Source organism: Clinocottus analis, unplaced genomic scaffold (assembly GCF_023055335.1).
Source record: "Clinocottus analis isolate CAN_PGR_092001 unplaced genomic scaffold, fCliAna1.0.p SCAF_2, whole genome shotgun sequence".
In the NCBI taxonomy this organism is placed as follows: Eukaryota; Metazoa; Chordata; class Actinopteri; order Perciformes; family Cottidae; genus Clinocottus; species Clinocottus analis.
The window spans coordinates 1,512,184-1,535,717 of record NW_027175931.1 but is presented as its reverse complement, the minus strand read 5'-3'; the positions used below and the strand labels follow the sequence as shown (position 1 = coordinate 1,535,717).

The 23,534-nt window shown below is 46.3% G+C and overlaps 5 protein-coding genes across 8 annotated transcripts in view; 1 reads left to right on the top strand and 4 right to left on the bottom strand.

Moving 5' to 3' along the window:
• dhrs13b.2 (dehydrogenase/reductase (SDR family) member 13b.2) overlaps positions 1 to 3,536 on the bottom strand; it is a 5,108-nt gene extending 1,572 nt beyond the window's left edge. The window contains exons 1-5 of one of the 2 annotated variants that reach the window (XM_068584752.1): positions 3,399 to 3,536; positions 2,744 to 2,920; positions 2,191 to 2,469; positions 1,510 to 1,839; positions 331 to 678 (exon numbers count right to left, since the gene is read on the bottom strand). In XM_068584752.1, coding sequence (XP_068440853.1) covers positions 331 to 678; positions 1,510 to 1,839; positions 2,191 to 2,469; positions 2,744 to 2,920; positions 3,399 to 3,462 — 1,198 coding nt within the window. In that variant the 5' untranslated portion in view covers positions 3,463 to 3,536. The remainder of the gene's footprint in view (positions 1 to 330; positions 679 to 1,509; positions 1,840 to 2,190; positions 2,470 to 2,743; positions 2,921 to 3,398) is intronic. The other variant, XM_068584753.1, reaches the window with a different exon arrangement.
• A 547-nt stretch (positions 3,537 to 4,083) lies between these two features.
• Positions 4,084 to 9,444, top strand: gemin4 (gem (nuclear organelle) associated protein 4). Its single transcript, XM_068584740.1, has 5 exons — positions 4,084 to 4,258; positions 4,923 to 6,968; positions 7,095 to 7,519; positions 7,809 to 8,495; positions 8,821 to 9,444. Exons 1-5 carry the CDS (start codon positions 4,237 to 4,239, stop codon positions 9,040 to 9,042), a joined length of 3,402 nt encoding a protein of 1,133 aa, XP_068440841.1. The 5' UTR covers positions 4,084 to 4,236; the 3' UTR covers positions 9,043 to 9,444.
• A 94-nt stretch (positions 9,445 to 9,538) lies between these two features.
• Positions 9,539 to 12,497, bottom strand: LOC137790477 (TLC domain-containing protein 3A-like). Its single transcript, XM_068584758.1, has 5 exons — positions 12,121 to 12,497; positions 11,495 to 11,581; positions 11,135 to 11,354; positions 10,940 to 11,035; positions 9,539 to 10,200 (listed from the first exon to the last, which is right to left on the bottom strand). Exons 1-5 carry the CDS (start codon positions 12,240 to 12,242, stop codon positions 9,919 to 9,921), a joined length of 807 nt encoding a protein of 268 aa, XP_068440859.1. The 5' UTR covers positions 12,243 to 12,497; the 3' UTR covers positions 9,539 to 9,918.
• Positions 12,498 to 14,293: 1,796 nt separating this feature from the next.
• On the bottom strand, positions 14,294 to 16,224 carry LOC137790474 (tripartite motif-containing protein 16-like). The gene has a single exon (XM_068584754.1). It carries the CDS (start codon positions 16,207 to 16,209, stop codon positions 14,542 to 14,544), a length of 1,668 nt encoding a protein of 555 aa, XP_068440855.1. The 5' UTR covers positions 16,210 to 16,224; the 3' UTR covers positions 14,294 to 14,541.
• A 2,199-nt stretch (positions 16,225 to 18,423) lies between these two features.
• Positions 18,424 to 23,534, bottom strand: part of sgsm2 (small G protein signaling modulator 2) — a 43,367-nt gene continuing 38,256 nt past the window's right edge. For all 3 annotated transcript variants that reach the window (XM_068584741.1, XM_068584742.1, XM_068584743.1), the window contains 4 exons: positions 22,656 to 22,765; positions 22,447 to 22,543; positions 21,521 to 21,688; positions 18,424 to 20,674 (listed from right to left, as the gene is read on the bottom strand). In XM_068584741.1, coding sequence (XP_068440842.1) covers positions 20,586 to 20,674; positions 21,521 to 21,688; positions 22,447 to 22,543; positions 22,656 to 22,765 — 464 coding nt within the window. In that variant the 3' untranslated portion in view covers positions 18,424 to 20,585. The remainder of the gene's footprint in view (positions 20,675 to 21,520; positions 21,689 to 22,446; positions 22,544 to 22,655; positions 22,766 to 23,534) is intronic.

Genomic DNA, 23,534 nt, shown 5'->3' with positions numbered 1-23,534 from the left:
TTTAAACTAACAATGAGGATTCAAAGCATACAGTAAACCTTAAATGACTCAAATGAATGAGAGACAATAGTTTGATTAAAAGAATAAACATTTATATAGATGCCTGTATGTATGCTGCTGATATTTTGAGCCTCTTTCTTTTAAAAGCAGATTCATTATTTCAAATGAAATTAACCTCATAAACACATGAATATAAGACATTTACATGTCCTTAACACAACTTTATGGATTTTATTTTTTCTTCAAGGACTTTTCCAGGTCTGGAAATACCCATTTAAAAATTCCATGACTTTTCCAGGCTTTCCATGAGCGTCAGAACGCTGTACTCACCCTCGACCGTCAGGATGAAGCTCTTCTTGATGGGCACCCTGAGGGACGGGTGGGAGACGCTGCAGGTGAACTGCCTCCCCGAGTCCCGCAGCGACGCCTTCAGGTAGAAGAAGGCCGTCAGCGAGTAGGTGTTGTCCTGGTTGTGCTTGTGGCTGGACAGCAGCACGTTCTGGAGCTCCGTCGGGAGCGGAGCGCCGACCCTCCTGCCGGCCGCCGCCGGGTCCTGAACGTGCCACGCCATCACCACGTCCAGAGGGTAGTAGCCCGCCGCGTCGCAGGTAACCTTCTGCTCGCCGCCCGCCTGCAGCGAGAGGGACGGTCCCACGTTCAGGGAGACACGGGGGGGTTCTGAGGAGAAGAAATGTTCCCGAGATGATTTCAGAAAAAGGTTCGACTCAATCTTCAACTTCTATACAACCAAGGTGTCACTCCCTGGTGGTCACTAGAGAGAATGCAGCTTTAACACATGAAACATAGACTTCTATACAACCAGAGGAGTCGCCCCCTGGTGGTCAGGAGAGAGAATGCAGCTTTAACACATGAAGCATAGACTTCTATACAACCAGAGGAGTCGCCCCCTGGTGGTCAGGAGAGAGAATGCAGCTTTAACACATGAAGCATAGACTTCTATACAACCAGAGGAGTCGCCCCCTGGTGGTCAGGAGAGAGAATGCAGCTTTAACACATGAAGCATAGACTTCTATACAACCAGAGGAGTCGCCCCCTGGTGGTCAGGAGAGAGAATGCAGCTTTAACACATGAAGCATAGACTTCTATACAACCAGAGGAGTCGCCCCCTGGTGGTCAGGAGAGAGAAAGCAGCTTTAACACATGAAGCACAGACTTCTATACAACCAGAGGAGTCGCCCCCTGGTGGTCAGGAGAGAGAATGCAGCTCTAACACATGAAGCACAGACTTCTATACAACCAGAGGAGTCGCCCCCTGGTGGTCAGGAGAGAGAATGCAGCTTTAACACATGAAGCACAGACTTCTATACAACCAGAGGAGTCGCCCCCTGGTGGTCAGGAGAGAGAATGCAGCTTCAACACATGAAGCATAGACTTCTATACAACCAGAGGAGTCGCCCCCTGGTGGTCAGGAGAGAGAAAGCAGGTTTCAAGACACTTCCATATTGGCTTTACTCGGCTATCCGCCCTGGTTGTGATCACCTTCCTCACCTTCGATGGTCAGACCGATGTCCAGACTGACGAACAGCGGAATCACCGACACGGAGCAAATGTACGTCCCTTCGCTCGCCATCTTGGCGAACGTGAGGCCGTAGGAGGCGTCGCCGCCCTCGAGGCCCTTCAGCCGGACGCCATCGCCCTCGGCGTGGCCCGTGCGGGCGTTGCGGCTGAAAAGCCTGGTTCTCGTTCCTCGATGCTGCCGGTGCCACTCCACCGTCAGGTTGGGTCCTCTGTGGTCGACGGCGAACTGGCAGTGGAGCTTTTGCTGGGAGCCCAGGGCGGCTTTCACCACCGGAGTTTGGGTTTTAATGACCAAGGCCACTTGTGGACACAGAGACGATGCGTTAACGTGAGATACGGGTACATACACAGATTAGCCATCAACACAGGAAGTAAAGTTTTACTGACGCTGGTTATCGGCTGATAATCACTAAATATATGCATTCTGTAAATCAGCATTCATGCCCTTCAAGTCGCCAATCTGTCATTTCAATGTTGTTTACGTCAAACGCAGAGATAGTTGCGTTAACATCACCGCTAACGGCTAACAAGCGGAGGTTCCATTTAGTCACGTTATGACGCGTTTAAGCCATGTTCAGTGAATTTGAGTACTAGAAATGAGCAAAAGTGACTTATAACGTTGTCACGATGTCTGCGATTCTGTGGTTGTACCTGATGCGGTGAGAGTGTCTCCGTCCTCGATGGCGGGCCAGCTGCGGTAGTCCTGCTGCCACGGGGCTTCTTGGTCCGACAGGTGTCTGAGGAAGCCCGTGACCGTGAACAGGCCCTCGGCGTGCCTGAGGGTGCAGCTGAACCAGAGGTTGTAGCCCTGCTGCCCCCCCTGGACCGGCCAGTGGACGGCGATGCCCGCGGTGCTGTACCGCCGCAGCTCGCAGTCCAGATGCTTCGCCTCCGTTCCCTCCACAAACCGCCGCAGGTCCAACTTCGACCCTGGAGATGAAAACGCGTTTTGCTGCTGCTGCGTTCACATCAAAAGCGTTGCAAATTCAACGCGCGAGTGGATTACGTACAAAGTCAATGCACAGACGCGATAGCTTGCGAAAAAAACTAATAAAAGGTAAGCCACGCCCCCCTTTTAGCCGCGATTAACATTCGCAACGCTTTGGCTGTGAAGGCAACGTTATTGTCGGGCGAGTAAACTGACGGTTTTGCCGTGAGCGCAGCATTAGCATACGCCGCGCGTCTCTTTTCCGTCCCCACTTACCAGTGATCAGGAACGTGATGGCGCGGGGTTCGAGCGGGGCGTCGCCCGCCTGACCGAACTGCAGCGCCGCCTCCCTGTGGACGTGCTGCGTCTCCGTGTGACCTTCCTGGTTCACGTACACGTGCTCATCAGTGAACTGACAGGGCAGCCATGACACCTGGGGCACGCCAAGCACAGCTGAGGGACGGAGTCAGTACAGAGAGATTAGTACAGTAGAGTACTACTCAGTACTACTGAGATACAGTATAGTGTGGAGTACTACTGGCTACTAGAGCAGAGTATATAAATAGATTAAATAAAGTACAGTTGAGTACTACTAAGTGTTACTGTGGTACAGTACAGTAGGTTACTATAGTAGGGAATACAAATACAGTACAGTACAGTGTAGTACATTTTGTAGTACAGCCTCTTCATTCATAGTACTGACTCTACCACTATTGACTCTACTACCACTACTACTACTGACCCTACTACTGGTATAGTAGTAGGGTCAGTACTGACACTACTACTATTGACACTACTACTATTGAATCTACTACCACTATTACTAATGACTCAGTACTGACTCTCCTGCTACTGACACTAGTCTACTTCCTTCTCACGGTGCAATAAAGCTCGACAGTCTGGAGCAATAAAGCCGAACACCGCCACGTACCTGCACACAGACACGTACCTGCACACAGACACGAGTAAACAAGTGTCTTCAGGATTAGTCTCATGTTAGTATTCAGAGGTAGAAGTCCTCTCTTCGTCGCTCGGCACCTCCACACCGTGTGATAAGTACTTTCACTTTCATTTCGCTGGAAGAAAGAAAAAAAAACTCGCTTTGCATGTCACGTGTGAGGCAGATCAAATGTCCCTGACACACAACTTAAGTGCTGTGCTGTAAATATTGTTGAATAAATAAGTGTATACTGGTTGCAAACCACTGTGTAATATACTGGTTTAATAATGACGAGCTAGAAACGTCTCGATCTTTACATTTAGACCACAATAATAAAAAAAAACTGTAAAAACTTGTTCGTTGACCCACCACAAAGTGACGTCACCACTGCGTGTGCACGATGAGGCAACACGATAGCAACTAAACTCGATCACTGCGTGTCGCGTTGTAAGCACATTCAGGATGAAGCACTGCTTTACTGTGGCTCCAGAAACGTTCATGGCGCTGTTTCATGTCGGAGTGATCGTTATTCATCAGGCGGGTTTGTTTGTTTCGGTCGTGGCTTTTGTTTGTCGCGCCCCTGCAGTTCGCCCTCCGGCCTGCGGCGGCGCTGTGACGCGCCGCGCGGCGCTCTTGTTCCCGCGCGGACACGTTGACGCGGAACCGCAGGAAGCGCTTCATACGAAGTTGTTGACACGGAATAAAAACGTGTTAAAAGCGAATTATGTCGTTAGATTCAACCTGTTTGAGACGTTATCGCGCATTATTGTTTAGTGTATAAATCAATTATTCTGAGAGACGCGCGCGGGAACGTTCACTGAAAGCAGCGATGACGTTGAAGATGAACAAAGGTAACGAATATTACTATTATATATTGTACATGTAAATATTTTTATTTATATTATTCTTGTACTGGATTTGTTGATGATTCTACTTCAACTTGAGAAAGTTCAACTTTTGTTTTCAATAATAATAATATAAAAAATGTTTTTTACATTAATGTAAGTCTGGAAGTCTGTTTTCAGAAAACACATTGAAGTGTAATTGTTTAACATTTTGCGATAATGTGGGAAACAAAGCAAAAACTATGAGCTTTAACAATACATATTGTTCTATTTCTCTATTTTGACAGAAAATTTAGAGGAAAGCTAAACTCAAACAACCATATTTTATGATTTAATTCATTATTTTTCCCTAACAATTCCCATAATATGTTTAAAAAAAACCAAAAAAACATGTTAAACCAGAAAATAATATCTTTTTTTCCTCATTGGTCCATATAAAAAAATCCCAAATACAACAACAATACATAAAGTACAATATGAGGACACGAGGTATAATCATCGTGGTTAAAGACATACAGACGCTGAATATTTCCAGAAAATAGAAGAATACCTCGTATCCCTCAGGTAACTACTTGTGATCGTGTCTTCTCACCTGGAGCAGCGTTGGCTGAAGTTTTGCGTGAACGAATGAAATATTATCCTCTATATATTATACATCTTCTACTTTCAGATTCGGCCGTCCTCCAGGCCGCGTTCCTCCGGGCCGATCAGCTGTGTCTCCCCTCGTCTCTGAACTCCCTCCAGAAGGCGGACTGGACCCGGGTGGGACGTCCGGTCCTGGAGGCCGTGAGAGAAGTCTGCGGACGGGAAGAAGAGCTCAGCGGAGCCGCCGGCGCCGCCGCCGCCTGGCTGAAGAAGGTCGTCTGCGCTGTGTGGCTGAAGGTGCTTAGCGGCGAGACCGGCGGCGAGGACGACGTGGACGCCGCCTGGCGGGAGAACCCGTTCTTCCCCTTCCAGAACGGCCTCCCCGAAGTCAACCGCGTCGTCCTGCTGGAGCTGGTGAAGTCGACGGCGGCCGCTCGGCCGTTCGCCCGCCTCCTCTCGTCGCTCCCGCCGTCTCACGTCTGCGCCGAGCTGGAGAAGTTGGCGCGCCACGCGAGGAGCGAGCCCGCGGGGGAGGACGACGTCCGGCTCTTCCTGGAGGTGTGGTGGGAGCTGTGGAAGGGCGGGGACGAGCAGAGCGCCGGAGGAGGAGAGGACGACGCCACGGAGGCAATGTTCGCCAGGCAGTTCGCCCGCCTCGCCGCCGAGCCCGCCGGTCCGTCCCCCCGGGGGGCCAAGAGGCCGAAGCTGGAGGCGTCGGATCCACCGCCGCCGACCGCCGACGTCCTTCACGTTCTCCTGCGCGCGCTCGGAGACCTGAAGGATCTCGTCTCCACGGCGGAGCTCGGCCTCCGGGCCCTCGCCGTGTCCCTCGCCGCTCTCTACACGACGTTCCTGGCGGACGGAGCGGCCGCGCTCCCCGCCGCGGAGAAGCTGCGCGTCCTGTCCAGAGTCGTCGGCATCCGAGAGGCGACCGGGGAGCGGCTGAGCCCCGAGCTCCTCCGGGAGGCTCTGGGGGACCTGCGGGCGTCTCGGGCGCCGTCGCGGTTTCGAGCCGACGGCGCGACGGAGCTCGCCGACGCGGCCGAGGTCGTCGCGGGATTGGCTCGAGCGTGGCAGAGCCGCGGCCTTCTGAAGGCCGGCGCCGGCACCGAGCCACCACCACCGAGCCGCGCGGCGTTCGAGCTGGAGCAAAGTGTGCGGAGGGTCCTCGCCGCTCTGCGGGAAGCGGCGGCGCCCGAAGCCGCGACTCTGCCGGCCGTGCTGGAGTCGCTGACCTTCCCGAGGGCGACGGAGGACGACCCCGACGCCAACATGAGGGTCGCCGCCGCCGTCATCGAGCACCGCCTCGAGGACTACCGCGGCTTCGCGCTGCTGTTCGCCGGCGAGAGGAGCTGGGCGGCGCGCGGCGACGCCCTCTGGACGGACTGCCTGGAGCGGAACCGCGCCGCCTTCCAGCAGCTCGACGCTCTCATCGAACTCACCGGCACCCTCGCCAGTAAACTCGGCGGCGGCGGCGGCGGCGGCGAGAGCGGCACCGACGTGGACCAGTGCAGGAAGCTGATGAAGGTGGCGGCGGACATCTTCTCGGCGCTGTCCTTGCGGGACAAGAACGCGGCGCTGGCGGCCGTGTTGAGGATGTCCACCAGGGGGTTCTTCGGCCGCTCATCCGGCGTTCCCGCCGCCGTGAACTCAGCGTTCGAGCGGGAGCTGAACATGGCCTTCAACTGCATCATCCAGGGGACGGCGGCGGCGAGCACGCAGGGGAACCTGAACACCGCCGTGTCTTTAGTCGCCCGGGTGGCGTTTCAGAACCCGGAGGCCGCGCTGAGGTCCTGCTGTCACTCGGCCGTTTTTAACAAAGGCGCCTTCGCCCTCATGGCTCAGATCCTGCAGCAGCTGCCCGGACTGCGAGGACGGAGAGAGGAGGCTCGGGACGGCGATGAAGAGGAGGGTGAGGAGAAGGAGAAGGACGCCCTGCTCTGCGAGTGTCTCCTGGAGGCCATGGGGTCCAAACCGCTGTCGGCCAACGAGCAGGAGCAGCTCCTCCAGTACCTGGGCCTCCTGATGACGCCGGTCACGGTGGTGGAGGGAGAAGAAGAAAGGAGGCGGAGCTTTGTGACGCCGCAGGAGGTCGTGAACGTCTTCGTGCTGCCCAACCTCTCCACCAGGGGTCAGTGTCCTCAGATACGCTTCAAAACTAATATAGTGTGTGTGTGTGTGTGTGTGTGTGTGTGTGTTTATGTGTAATATATTATTTTTTTCGTGCTGCTCCATCGTCCCTCTCTTTCTCCTCCAGGTCGTCGCTCCGTCGACGTGGAGCTGAGTCTGCGTCTCCTCCTGGCCGCTCTGTCGGTGGAGGCGCAGGACGCCGCCGGCCCTCACTGGGTGTTGGGCTGCTCGCCCTTCCCCCTCCTCTACGTCCTGGCCCAGCTGCACAACCAGACCCTCAGGTGTTGGGAGCAGCGGCCCGAGGACGGCGCCCCCCGCTGGTCCATGGACGCCAAGGAGCTGCTGGTGTCGGCGCTGGCCGTGCTGAGCCGGGTGGTCGGGGCCGAGGTGGCGGCGGAGCCCAGCCGCTGGTCCAGAGCGCTGTTCTGGCTCTACGACAAGACGGCGGCGCTGGACTGGACCGTGCGGTTCCACCTGAAGGCCGTGTGGGGGGAACACTTCAAGAACGAGGTTCCCTCGTCGCTGCTGACGGTGTGCGATCTCCCCGAGCAGGTAGGAAGCAACGACGCATCGGCCTTAAATTAGAGATAATATGAGATAAGCTGCATTCTCTCTCCTGACCACCAGGGGGCGACTCCTCTGGTTGTATAGAAGTCTATGCTTCACGTGTTAAAGCTGCATTCTCTCTCGGGTTGCAAAATTCCGGGAATATTCAAACTTGGAAACTTTCCACAAGAATTAACAGGAATAAACACATCGACCCCAAATTAGAGATAAAAGAAAAAGTGACGAGAAACCAGCAGTGACCCTTCGGCGGTGCCTCTTGCCCTCTCCTCTGCAGGACTGGGTGGGCTCGGACCTCCCCCCGTACGGCCAGGGAACGGGTCTGCTGGCCTGGATGGAGTGCTGCGCCGCCTCCGACTCCCTGCGGTCCACCATGCTGAGCCGGCTTGCCCTGGACCGCCGCCGGCCCGACCACGTGGGCATGTTCAGCAAGGGCCTGCTGGTGGCGCTGGCCCAGACGCTGCCCGGCTGCTCCGCCCCCCAGTGGACCCGGCTGCTGGGGACCCTGCGGGAGCTGATCGGCTCGGGCCGCCTGTACGTGCCCTTCTCCCTGGAGTACGTGGACTTCCTGCCCTTGCTGGACCTGCGGGGGTTTTCGGTGGAGCTGCGCCTGTCGGTGCTGCTGCTCCGCGTCCTGCAGCTGCTCTGCGGGTCCAGCTGCTCCCATTGGCTGTCGGAGGACGGCTGGGCCCACGTGGGCCGGCTGTACGCCCAGGCAGTGAGGGAGGTGGTGGGCTCGGTGCGGGCCAAGCTGCTGCTTCCTCTTCCGTCCGGCACGCCGTGTCCGGAGGTGGCAGGCGGCGGCGATCCATCGGTCGCAGCGCCGAAAATGTCCAAAGATGTTCGACAAGCGGGAGGATCGAAGGAGCTCAACGAGGAGGAGGATGAGGAGGAGAAGACGGTTCCCTGCCAGGAGGTCCTGTTTGTCCTGAGCCAGCTCTTCTGCCATGTTCAGCACATCCAGGTGAGAATTACTTACTTACAGCCTGGCAACTAAGAAGCAGGCGGCAATCTCTGGTTGTATAGAAGTCTGTGCTTCATGTGTTGAAGCTGCGTTCTCTCTCCTGACCACCAGGGGGCGACTCCTCTGGTTGTATAGAAGTCTATATAAGTGACTCTACTTCTCTCTTGATGTATTCAGTAAACATTGTAAACATGAGTTTAGCATGATGTTCATTTAATACATTATGGTCTGTTAGCGTCGAACAGACGCTTTAGGGGCGGGGCTACAAGGTGATTGACAGGTCGCCAGAGACGTTTCTGCCTCTCAGGTGTCTTCTCTCCTCCAGGTGATGATGCCAGGAGGTCAGTCTGAGCCGCTGTTCCTGTCCAGCCTGGAGATCCTCAGCCACTACGAGGCCGTCATGGCCGCCTTCCCCGACAGCAGCAGCGCGCTGGAGAGCGACAACACGCGACACTTCTTCTCCACCATCACGGACAACCTGCAGAGCGCCGACATGAAGGCCGTCCTGCAGCAGAAGATCGCTCAGCTCGTGTCGTCGGCAGCTTGAAGAGAGAATCTTTCTTCACTTTTAATACATAGCTATATATATATATATCTATATGTGTATATATACATGTATGGATTTGTTTTTCTTCTCTGTACACACATTTAATATGTATGTATGTATAAGTGTATGTATATACACACATGTAAATTAGTGTGTGTGTATATATATATAAATAATGTGTGTCTGTATTAAAATAAAATGTGTGTACAGAATAGAAAACAGATCCAGTCTTTGTGGAAAGTGTCACAAAACGTCACTACGATTATTCTTCTGTATTTCACTAAAGTTTTTTGTTAAACGCTCCATTAAAAAACAAAGATATGATTTCTGTTTCTCTCACGTCGTCACCGCAGAGTGAAGGATGTAGTTTGAGTGAATAAAAAGCCGACATGTCATTGTAAACACCTCGTGTGTCTGTTCATGCTCTCAGTAGCTCGTTTAACACCGGCGCCCCCGTGTGGCCGACACGCGTAAACACACGAGGAAACAACAAAGATTCATCTGTAGTTCATTTATATAAAAAATACTCCACAGTGGGAATCACCACAATCACAAGTCTCTTCACTGTTTGTTAAATGTAACGTTAAACTGTTGACAGGGATGTATATATAAAATATATAAAGACAACGGCATCGGAATGATCTGAGAGTAAAGTTCTTACTTTCAAGAAGAAAAAATATCATATAGTACAACATTTCTTAGTAGAATTAAATAAAACTAGACTTTTTATAAAATATCACAAGTTTTAATCTGAAACTACTACTTTTTCACTCAAAAATATTAACATTAAATCGTCAATAATAGATTTTCTCCCCAGAATTCAAGTGACTCCTAAAAACTTGGATTGTTTCCCGCGCGGCCGCCTGCAGGCGCCCGTCAGTCCGTCTTGGCGCGCTCGCCGCCTCTCTTCTGCCGCAGGTACAGTCTGTGGGCTTTCCTCAGCAGCAGCGTGAACCAGTACACCTGCGGGGTCAGGATGGCCAGGTTACCCACGTTGCATTGCAGCGGCAGGCTGAGCGCCACGCGGTGCAGCGGGATGCCGAACCGCCGGCCGTACATCCAGTACATGAAGGGGAACACCAGGATGCGACACAGGAAGAAGCTCACGAGCACGGCCACGCCGTTCACGCGGTGCAGCCGGGTGTCGTCCAGGCCGAGCTGGAGGGTAACACAACAGTAACGCAACATTAAAGCATCATAATGCAACAGTAACGCATCAGTAACACGACAGTAACGCAACATTAAAGCATCAGTAACACAACATAATGCATTAGTAACAACAGTAACGCAACATCAACGCAATAGTAACAAATCAGTAACAACATTAATGCAACAATATTACATCTGTAACCCAACAGTAATGCAAAAATAATGCAACATTAATGCAAGAATAATGTAATAGTAACACAACAGTAACGCAATAATAATGTAACAAAGCATGAACAACGCAACAGTAACATCAGTAACGCAACAACGCTTTAATTCTCACACACCTGCGGGAGATTCAACCCATTTCAGTCCTTTAATGTCTCATTCTACACTATTGACATTAAAATGCAGGTATTGTAATGAATCAGTAGTAAAGGGTGTGTGTGTATTGATACATATTTCAATGTGTGTACATGCATCCATCCCTCTGCATAACTCGTGCTTTACACCCATTATTATGATAATACCTGCGTGTTTTTACTTCAGTAATATTTGTAATGCAGGACTTGTATCTGGTAGATCTACGTGCCTTAAAGGCTGCGTAACTTCATGGTGTGTGTGTGTGTATATATATATATATATATATATATATATATATATATATATATATATATATATATATATATATATATATATATATATATATATATATATATAATTTAAATATGAGGTTGTGTGTGGAGCTCACCTGGATGAGAATCTTTCCTACGGAGACAAAAGGAGTGCTGAACTCAATGATGAAGAGGCAGCCGATGAAGAAATCTCCCAGTCCCTGTCTGAAAAACTGCAGAACCAGACACGTTAAATAAACAACACTCGGGTCCACAAAGACCCACAAAGACCCACAAAGACAGCTGCCCCCCCCCCCCCCTCCACACGTTACCAGAGCGACGGGCAGGAAGACGAACAGCAGCGCCAGGTGATGGAGGACCATCATCCGGTTCTTGCTGAGGAAGGCCTTCGCCGTCTGGAGAGAGTGGTGGTCGTACAACTCGGAGCGACCTCTGGCCTTCTGGACGTGGTAGTGGGTCAGATACATGGCGCCGATGTCGTAGCCCATGTAGGGGGCGCCGAACAGGGCGAACTCGTTGGCCAGCCAGTGACTATGCGGCGGGACGGCAGAATTATTAGTCAACAAGCACACAATAAAGCCTCAGACGCTGATTTCAAGTGTGCACCTTCATAGTGATAACATAACAAAAAACTCAAATATGATGTACGAATTCAAACGTGACCCTCCGACCTGTCAGTCAGGACATCCCTGCAGGTTGACACGACAATTATGAGTCCAGCTGCAGTAGCCAGACACGCATGGATGGCGGACACCAGCCTGAAGAAACAGAGTTCACATGAAATAAATACAATCAATAGAGAAAACTATTTGAAAGACTGCACAAAACTCAATGGAAATACACACAAATGTAACTGGTGTCTTGCTTATAGATAGTCACCAAAACCTGCATCTCGTCTCATATATATATATATATATATATATATATATATATATATATATATATATATATATATATATATATATATATATATATATATAAGTTAACTTGAAAGAAAGTTATTGATTGTACTTTGATTCCGAGTTGATTCTTCTGCCACCTGTGGATGAACGTGGAAAGGCACCGAGCACCAGACTCCCTTTGAAAAACCTCTAATTTAACAGGAACAGGGTTCTGACAGTGTGTTCGGGTCAGTCCTGGTTCTGGTTCTTCCTCGTGCCCTCTTCCCTCCCCACACTGCTTACGAACGGCCGAATAATAACAGTAAAATTCTAACTTTATTCAAGAGATTTGATCAGATTAGAGCCGACGGCGACGCATTTCGTAAGAAGGTGATTCGCTGACGTGAACCGCTGACCTTTCGCTGACGCACACCACATCGGCTTCACTCCAGCGTGTGAACCAGCGTCTCAGTAGTGTCCTGAAGCTGAAGAAAAGCCCGGGGAACACCACGGCGCCATAGGCAAAGGCGGTGAACATTATCGTCTTAAGGCGACCTCCTCCTCTTCTTCTTCTTTTTCTTCTTCTTCTGGCTGTTGGCCGCTTTAAGCCGCCATGACGATCGAGTTACGATCAATAACGGGCTAAACGGCTGCAGTGACGGAAGTCCCCGAATAGCGGACCGCGTGACGGCTTCGAGCTCGCGTGCGTTTGACCGTTACCTAACTTCGCAGTTACACCTGGCAATTTAAAGAGGACTTGTTGTTGTTGGGAGTACAGCGCATGCGCAGTACAATCTGGTCAGCTCCTGCCGAAAAGGCTCTCACGAAGCAGGCGTTTTTTTTATTTTTATTTTTTTTATGTAATTTTTTTTTTTACTAAAACACCACAAATAAATGCTTTTATTTTTTAATACATCCTCCCGAGTGACACGCATCGGTTGTTGTCGGCTCGCTCTCGCAGCACTCTGAGCTGACGCCATTGCTTTTCCTTTTTAGCGCCGTCTTCCTTCCGCCCCTCTCCGGCCGCACGGCTCCAGTCACACTGCGCATGCGCAGTACCCCACAGCCCTCCCGTTCATGTTACCAGGGAGAAAAACACAGTTTTTGGGGGGTTTTAAATAATGGTAGCTGGCATCCTCACTTTCTTCTCTCTTAGTCATCTATTTACGCCCCTATTTCTCACACTACACTCCAAACATGTGCAATATGAATACACTGCTGTCTATGTAATATTTCAGTTATTGTGGATTCTTTACTGTTTTTTATTAGTTTTTTATTGCTTATTTGCATATTTATACAACTTTTTAGCGTGTTTTTTTCTATGTCTCTTTGCACTTTGCACTTTTGCCACTGTAAATTTCCCTAATGAGGGACTAATAAAGGAGTATCTTATCTTATCTTAAATGTAATGTAAATAGATTACTCTTCATTCCAGCGCTGCTGCCACTCTTTATTGATTTATCTCCATATTATGCTGACAGACTAATATATACGTGTGTTTTTTAACAGCTTGATTAACCCAGAGTGATTTATACAACCTCATGTGCCCTCATGCTGCTGCGTGCTGGAGTAAATCCTGAAGAGTGGGCTGTAACTGGTTGGAAGAGATGCATTTAAAACCAACACAAAATCAATGATTGACTTGAAGTAACCTTTGCTTGTTTGCATGCACGACGATAAAACTGAGTTTGGATCAATAAAGTTATTTTGACATACGGAAGTTCAGTCTGACCCATGATGTTGAGATATTTGGACCAAAGTGGTGTTCGTCTTCCTCTCAGTGCTGCTGCCACTCTTCATTCATTTTCTTCTGAGAGGCTAATATTTCATTAATATGTTATATATATATATATATATATATATATATATATATATATATATATATATATATATATATATAGTTGTAGTGGCCATTAGTTCTGTTCCGTGAATCAAAGAAAAAATGGAAATTAAATGCTTTGTAGAGGAGCTCGGACACTTTAATACGTAGAATAAATAAATGATATTCAGCTGACTCTGGAGTCATGTGTCACGACTCCGGTCCCATTGGAGTCACAACGTCGTCTGTTTTTTATACGACGTGATGTAGTGTCTTAAAAACCCAAAACACTCGGCCACCCGATGCTTTTTGGTTTCGAGTCGTCCTCATCTAGAAAGAAAAAGTGTGAATACTGTTCCTAGAGTGAAACGACATCACTGTGTACTGTAATTCTGTTTTTAATAAATACATTCTCTGTGTTCGTAGCTTACAGTATAAACTTGAAGTCACCACGAGGAACTTTCATGTTGTGTTGATTCTGGCGCCCCCTGTGGACTAAAGAGGTAGTGTCTCTGAGCACCAGGGTCCCTTTAGAAAACCTCTCATTCTACTGCAGCAGGGTCAGTTATTCTCTCATATTAGTTTCATATTTTATACATCAGCTTTGTGTGAAACTCTGAAATGAAGACAAGAAGAAAATACTTTGTTCCTGTTTGTTTATTCATCGTGTAAACATTCAGTTTGTCTGTTAAATGACTTTTTATGGACAAATTCACGTCATCCACACAATCAATCAATTTAAGAGAAGTTTAAATGTTCATGCAGAAAAAACAAACGTCACCATGAGCAGTGAGAGCCTCCATTACTAAACACACACAGGAAGGAGCGCCACCTAGAGGAGATCACACATTTACACAACAATCATGAGAAGACGTCAAAGTACCGCCCACAATGTTTGACTGACAGCTGATCTCTGAGCAGTGAAGAAACGCCTCAACAATCAGCTCTCAGCCACAAACATGGAGACTGAATGAGTTCAAGAGTTCAGAGTTTAACCCTCAAAGGACTTCTGTCTATTTCAGTTACACAACTCAGCAGTGGATCCAAAGAAATAATCAAGACAAAGTCCAGCATAGAGAGGCCGAGTGAATGTGGTCTGGACTCTGTGGAGGAGAGTCATGGTTTCAGAGACGCTGTAGAAGGACAGAACACCTGCTCTGTGATCCAGGTACACTCCTACTCTGGAGGACCAAGGACCTGAGACGCAGGTATGGACTTTGTTGTGAATAAATGTACAAAAGTTATTGTAACAGCTTAATGACCAAGATTTATTATTATTTCCAAATTCACATTCATCACTGTTCCCTTCTCTCTTGATGTCCTTGTATGCGACTGCTACATCAACTCTTCCTCTCATCTCCACCTCAAAGTAACAACGTCCAGTCAGACTCTCTCTACTCAGGACCTGATCACATACACTGAATCTGTCTGTGTGACTAGAATAAGACTGTTGTTGTCTCATAAATGTTGCTTTTTTGTTCCCATCAGATAACAACAGATGTGTGTGTGCTGTGTTTGGATCCAGTGTGATGTCACGAGAATACTTTAAGAATGCAGCTCTGGTCGTGGGCTCTGATTCTGGTGGTAAAACATCCACTTCAGTCACCATCAGTGAGACGTTGGTCCTCTTCTCTCTCAGGACGTCCTGTAGTTCATCTCTGACTTGTGAAACAGCCGCTGTCACGTCCTCAAAGTATCTCAGAGGACGGGCGTTGATGCTGGATGAGTGTGTAGACTCAGTGAGTGGTGGCAGTGAGGGGTAGTTGAGTAGAAACTGGTGGAGATCCTCTGTGTGTGAGAGCTTCTGCAGCTCAGCGTCGTTCCTCTTCAGCTCAGTGATCTCCTGCTCCAGCTTCTCCTGAAGCTCTCTGACTCGACTCACTTCACTTCTCTGCTGGGATCTGACCTGCTGCTTCACATCAGAGCTTCTTTCCTCCAGGAGACGGATCAGCTCGGTGAAGGTCTTCTCGCTGTCCTCCACTGTTTGATCAGCAGAGAGATTGATGGCCTCCACCTCCTGTTGGAGCAGCTTCAGGTCCTTCTCTCGGTCCTGGATTCTCTGCTGGATGTTCAGTCGACTCCCCTCCAGCTCTCTCTGCCTCTCGGTCCTTTCTGCTGCAGCTGAGACTGTGTCGTGGCCTTTATGTTCATCCATTAAGCAGAGGTAACAGATACACTGCTGATCAGTACGGCAGAAGATCTTCATCACCTCATCGTGACGAGAGCAGATGTTCTCCTGGAGCTTGTTGGAGGGCTCCACCAGCTTGTGCTTCTTCAATGGAGCCGCTTCATAATGAGGCTGAAGGTGTTTCTCACAGAAAGAGCTCACACACTGCAGACAGGACTTGAAGGCCTTCCGTCTCCTCCCAGTGCAGACATCACAGGCCACATCTTCAGGTCCAGCATAGCAGTGATCAGCAGCAGCAGCTTGGAGTCCAGTCTTCTTCAGTTGCTCCACTAAATCTGCTAACATGGTGTTTTTCAGCAGGACCGGCCTCGGTGTGAAGGTCTTCCTACACTGAGGGCAGCTGTAGAGTTTCTCACCATCCTCTTCATCCCAGTGGGCTTCAATACAGTTCATGCAGTAGCTGTGTCCACAGGGAAGAGCCACTGGATCCTTCAGTAGATCCAGACAGATGGAACAAGAGAAGCTTTCCCGGTCCAGCTGAACTCCTTTCTCCGCCATTTCACCTCTCAAAGACAACGACTGTCTGAGATTCACTTCCTCATAAGTGACTCTACTGTGAGCTGTGATCTGAACATCATGTGTCTCTGCAGTGAACGGGCCGCGTCAGCTGCTGAACACCCATCTATGGGACCGTAGATCTGCAGAGGAGGGAACCAGGAAGTACAGACAGAGCGGAGCTCTCTTTGTTGGAGAGCAGGAAGAACAGGGAGCGGTTTGAAAGCTGTGGTTCATTCCAGGAAGAGAAGCAGTTTGAGAGACTTTGTAACACTGGTTTACAAAGGAGATCATTTCTCTGTTAGAAACACTGATTACTTTAACTTTTTGAAGGTAATCTCTGCTTAGGATGAACTAATTATCTCTTCTTCTTCACTAAAATGAAGTTTGATTAACGTTTTTCATGATAATACTAATCCAGTAGAAGAAGAATATATAAATGAATCCCTGCTGTAGAAGTTATGAAAGCCACAAATAGTTTTTACTTTACTTGTTTTTAGTCGAATCTAGAATATAAATTGTATTTAAATGTTAGATGAATTCAAACAAATGAGTCAAATCTGTTACGTTTTCTACCTGTGATACATATGCTTACCTAATTTTCTACATCTATGTCAAATATAGTAAAGCCTGCTTTGTCGAATGTTTGTCAAAATTTTGTGGGCTGCTTTCAAGTCAATTTATGACGTTTAAAACATGTCATTTGCTCTTGCCAGTAGCTGGCGCTATGGCAATGTGAACATTTCTGCATGTGATTGTGTTCAGGCTTGAACCAGCATCATGCATGAGACATTTGGGGCAGATTGGATAATGCACCTTTGAGTTACAACAACTTCCTCTTTTGTGGCGAACTGCACAAAATGGGCTCATAGACATAGTATGACATAAGAAATGATAAAAGGTTATAGCATGGCATAAGAAATGTTAAAAAGTCATAGTATGACATACATAATGTAGAAAAGTTATAGTTTGACATAAGAAATGATAAAAGGTTACAGTATGATATAAGTACTGTTAAAAAGTTATAATATGACAAGAAATATCAAAAAGTCATAGCATGACATAAGAAATGTAAAAAAGTCATTGTATGACTCAAGTATGACATAGTATGACATAAGAAATGATAAAAGGTTATAGCATGACCTAAGTAATGTTAAAAAATCATAGTAGGACATAAGTAATGTTTGAAAGTTATAGTATGACAAGAAATGTTAAAAAGTCATAGCATGACATAAGTAATGTTAAAAGTCATAATATAACACAAGTAATATTATAGTCATAGCATGACATAATGTCGTAGTATGACAGAAGTAATGTTGAAAAGTCATAGTATGACATAAGAAATGTTAAAAATTTATAGTATGACAAGAAATGTTAAAAAGTTATTGTACGACAAGAAATGTTAAAAAGTCATAGCATGACATAAGTAATGTTTAAAGGTCATAGTATGACATACACAATGTTTAAAAGTATGACAAAAGTAATGTTTAAAAGTTATAGTTTGACAATAAATGTTAAAAAGTCATAGCATGACATAAATAATGTTAAAAAGTCATAAATGACATAAGACATGTCCTTGTATTGTTTGGTATCTAAGATTATGGACAGAGTCACAGATCATCACGAGGTAGAATGAAAAGAGAAGACCAATAATGAACAACCTCTTATTTAATAATACATTACATTCAAGGCAAAAAGATACATCCTTACCAATACATAGTCAGCAATGCAATCATTGTCTCTCTTAATAAATAGAAATTTGAAATTTTTGAAGTCAGTGCACAACATTGAGAAAGAAACACTTAACAGTCAACGTGTAACATAGGCTGCAAACATTCTGCATTTCTGCACAGTACACACCTGCCGCTAAAACCAACATAAAAATAGATCTCAAAATAAGTTATATATATATATATATATATGTTCCGACTGTCTTCATAGAAATATTGGGCTTTCGGTTTTCATATTTACAGCAATATAGACTTTGATGATTTTTTTCTCAAACGACAGAAATTGCACAGTAGTTAAAGAATCCAAGATCACCATTTTCAAAAATATTTCACACACATAGTAAACAGTCAGTCTTCAAGATGCAGTATGAAATTGCACATTGTCGTCATGCCACAGAAGGGGGCTGTTTTCAAGGCTTTGGTACACAACGTCCTGATTGGAAGAGAAAGCTCTGCTTCGTGGGCCAGGCGAGGCGGCGGCGGCGGCGGCGGCGGCGGTGGGCGAGGTGCAGCCACGCCCCCTCACCCGCCCCCCCCTCCCCCACCACCGTTCCTGGGATCAAACTAGCGAATCAGAGAGCCGGATGACTACAGTACACTCTCAGGATTGGGGAAGACTCTTGGCACTTGAATCACAGGTGCAGGTCGGTGCTGGATGACCAATCGTATGCAGCCGTGTTGGGACATTTTTTTTCTTTTTTTCCTTTTAAAGAGACGAGTAAAGTCGGAGGTAAAGGGTCACACGGACGTATCAAAAAAACATTTCCCAGACTCCCTTCTTTCGGATGCAAAACGTGAACTCTGTGCTGTTACTGTAAATACTGATTTGCTGAACACTGGAGAGAGAGTTTGGCATTAAAGAGCAGCTTCTTCTCAGGCGGTTTCAACCGGTTCAGGTCCACGTCATGTTTGATGTTCGGAGGACGGGAGGAGAAAACTCGGACGACTGCAACCGCTCCTCCCGACGGCGCCGCCGAACGAGCGTTTGTCTCTCGTTCCGAAGGAAACCATGGATCCATGTGGCGGGCGAGGCTGGTAAAGTTTAAACATTATAATCAACAAATCAACGGATGTGTTGTGTGTGTAAGAGAGAATTAAAGCGTCAGTTTTAGAACAAGCGGTTGTGTTATTGTTGCATTACTGATGTGTTATTGTTGTTTGTGTGTATAGTCTTTTATGTAGACTTTATATTAAAGACAGTTTGTGGACTGATGTTTTGAAGCCTTGAGTTTGACAATTTGGCCGTCGCCATCTTGGATTTTTGCAACCGGTTAACAGGAAGTGACCATATTTGGAATGTGTGTATTTGGAGTCTGTATTGAAGAAGACTTGAAACTAGAGATTGAGACATAAACTCATGTTTACAATGTTTACTGAGGGAATACATCAAGAGAGAAGTAGAGTCATTTTCTCATAGACTTCTATAAAATTCTTACTTTAGAAAAGTTTGGTCTTTTCATGAAATTTGTTGACAAACGTAAAATAAATGCCAGCCATACTTTATAAATATAATACATTTCTTTCTTTCAATTTTTTAAGTTGTTTTCTGTGTTTTTCACTGTGGTTCTACTTCCTCTCACCAACCACAAATCTATAATAATGCAAAATACTGGATTTATTGGACTTTTTCTTTAAATCTCATCGGGTGTGTTTCTCAGCTCAGTGTCCTTTTTAAACCCCAATTCACCCAAAAGCTACAAACTCTTCACAATTTGAATCGTTTACGAGAGTTATAAAACTTCTTTTTAATGACGTTTTAAAGCGTTAAATCTGTGACATTTTAAGATATTTATCCTGACAGATAAACCGTAGAAAACTAACGTGAGGAGGAAGGCCGGTGTGCTCTACTTGTTGTGCTCTGCCGCCATGTTTCTTCCGTCCCGGAACGAGGATCAAACGACCGGCGCGCTCAGGAAACGCGGCTGCATTTCTTCCCCCGAGTGTCTCGACAGTTTTGGCCTCTCGCGGCGCCTCCGGCCCTCAGGGCGAGGCCTTTCACGGGCGCCAGGGAGGAAATCCTCACGGAGAAAGTGCAACCGAGTACCTTGGGCTGTTACTGGTAAAAGGCAACATTTGTGTGATGATGAACTCTCTGAGACAAAAAAAAAAAAGTCGGGATGGCGGGGTAAAACACACATGCTTGTTGTAGAAAACACACACGGGAAAAGGGAGTTGGCACAGTCCATTTGGTCACTAATGAAAACTTCTTCGTGGCGTAGTTTTCTGAATGTACATCCTGTTCCCCTTGTGGCGTCCGCTGGTATTACACGCAGAAACCTTTCTGGACAGGTTCAGAGTCAGGAGGTGTGTGTGTGTGTGTGTGTGTGTGTGTGTGTGTGTGAGTGTGTGTTTTCATGCGTACCCAAGCTCTGAAGGACTGAGGGGAGGAGGGGAGGGCCTGGACTCAAGGATGTGTTGATAGTGTGATCAAACTCACGAGCATGCAGACAAATCCACATGTCTGTACGGACACCATGGGGCATTCCATGTGAGGGTCAAATGTAAACAGGTCGACTTCCAGGGCCCTCACCTGGGCGGGGGGGGGAGGGGGCTCCTTGTCTCGCTGGAAGGGTGAGGGGAGGAGTCGAGGGCCCTGTAGCTGGACCCTCCCCTCCTCCTCATCTTCCTCCTCCTCCTCCTCCTCTTGAGTCACTTGTTGTCCATCAGAGACTGGACTTTGTGCAGCAGCTCCCGCGCTACCTTCAAGATGTGCTGCACGTCGTGGCGCTCGGCCATCTCTGAGGACCAGACTTAGCGTTACGCAGTGCTCATGAGCAAAGAGAGTTCATCACCGACAACGCTCAAGAACGGATGTAAATAATGCAAACAATCCATGATTCTACCATTTATCTTTACTTTTAGCTATTTATTTTAACCATTTATCATTACTTTTAAAAAAACTATTGGTCATTATCTTTAACTAACTGTTTCAACAATTTATCATTATTTTTAGCGAACTATATCTAATTATTTCCAGGCTAACTATTTCAATTATTTGTCATTACTTTTAGCTAACTAATCATTATTTTTGTTAACTATTTATCATTACTTTTAGATAACTATTTACCATTATTTTTTAGCTATGTATCACCATTTTGAGCTATTTATCACGATTTTAAGCTATTTACCATTATTTTTAGTAAATTATTTTAACCATTTATCATTACTTGTAACAATTTTTATTATTTTTAACTAACTGTTTCAGCAATTTATGATTATTATTAGCTAACGGTATGTCATTATTTGTAGCTAACTATTTCAATTATTCATCATTACTTTTAGCTAACTATCACTTTTTTTCTTAACTATTTATCACTTTTTTAAAAACTATCATTATTTTTAGTTAACTATTTCAAGCATGTATCTATTAGCCACCTAACTAATTGAACCATTATGTTATATTATAATACTACTTTCTATGTGTGTCATACTATAACGAGACATTTTTTATGACATACTATACGATAACATTTTATGACTTGAAATTTTTTTGTTGACATTCCTACGGCGTAATCTCCTCATCCTGTACTAGAAGTCGCTACAGTAAAATATTGCATTGGACATAAACAGTGTGTGTTTCTTACCGTTGAAGAACTTGATGATGTCGGTGAAGTCCATGTTGTTGTCCATGATGATGTCACGGTAAACGGTGACCAGCGCCAACGCCAGGAAGAGGACGAAGTGCCGCGAGGAGATCCTGGGAGCGACCCAGATGACCTCCCACACCGCGAACACGTCCTCGTACAGAAGCTCTGCACACACACACACACACACACACACACACACACACACACACACACACACACACACACACACACACAGTAAGACTATGGTGCAGCAAAAGAGACTATCATAGACTATATAATGATACCATTTATTATTTATTCTGCTCATCATTCTACTCAGCTCGTTTACTACTTTTAAAAGTAGCAATACAACAGTGTAGAAGTACTCCAATACAAGTACAAGTCATGCACTGTTGTACTTGTATAAAAGTGCAAAAGCATTAGAATCAAAATAGAGGGCCAAAAGATGAAGATGAGGCACGTTTTTGACAAAAGTATGAACCTCTTAATCTATAATAACACAACATTATTCATATGTTAAGTATATTTCGCGTCATTAATCAGAAGTTGCAAAGTAAAAAGTAACGACTGGAGTCAAGTAAAGAAAAAGTACCGCGAACACTTTGTTCTTTGTCATTTATTTAGCTATTTTAACTATGAATCATTATTTTGTTAACTATTACGACATTTTTTAAGCTATTTAAAATATTCATCATTATTGTTAGCTAACTATATATAAATATTTTTGTTAACTATTCATAATTATTTTTGTTCTCATGTAAAAATCTCCTTTTAAGGAAATATTTTGAAGCCAAAATCAAATCGCCGACATGATATTCAACCTTGGTGTTTTTCACAATGCAATAAATAAGTATGTAATAAAGTAGTCCATGAATATGCGCTGGTTTAATATGTTTTACTGGTTTTATGTGGACGTTGCTCACCCCTCTTGAAGTCCAGCAGGAACCAGCGGTAGCAGAAGTAGAAGTGAGTGTAGTCTCCGTTCTGCTGCATGAGCTCAAACAGCTCCGAGTCCAGAATCTGTCACAGCGGAGAGAATGTCGATGGGTTTTACACACACACACACACACACACACACACACACACACACACACACACACACACACACACACACACAGTTATCCCTCCTCACCTGGATCAGTGACCTCATGTTGGCAAAGTGCGTGTCCATGGCGCCGCCATTCGGGAAGTTCTGAGTCATCCTCTTCATCAGCTGAGTGAAGCAGCTGTAGGCCAGACACTCTGACACACGGCGGGGGAACAAAAGGAAGCGCTTGAAGCCGCTCTTCACATTATTCACACAGTTGTTTCAAATAATCTGTTTGGTTTTCAAGCGCTGGTGAAACCGCTCAGGCAGAGACTTCAGCCTCCAGACGTGGTCTACACCTCTTTTCTCTGTTTCCGCCGTCTTAGGAACCCCAAATTTATTCCATTACTTATTATTATATGTGTTTTTTTCAGCAAATTCTTGGGAAAAAAATGTATATCTGCAAAAATAAAATTGCGTTTAAAAGATATTTTAAACTATAAACATCCTGGATAAGTATGAGCAAGGTCGAGAGCTACCCAAGTTTTAAAAGACAGTATTGTTCGGTGCCGTAACAACAACCTACACGCTAATAATCTTTCTAAAAAGTTGCAGTAAGACCTACAGTATTGAAATCTGCAACAATAAACACAAAGCAGGAAAGCATCGGCATGTTAGGAAACATATTCAGGCAAAAAAACATATTTTTCGGGGGGAAAAAAAGGAAGACTGATCCAATTTATGCCAAGACGGTGTCTGATTCAGCCGACTTTACCATCAAAATGTTACAAAATAATTAAACTTAAGGATTCCTTTAATTTTTTTCGACTTTGTGGTTGCGCAGGCGTGTCTTAAAACCATTTTTTTCTGCGGAAAAAGAGGCTGAACAAGTTTAAGTGACTTTATTACGAAAGGAGCGTTCACAATGTGTTGACTCTGGCGGCCCCTGTGGACGAAGGCGGTAGTGTTTTCTATCCGCGCTAT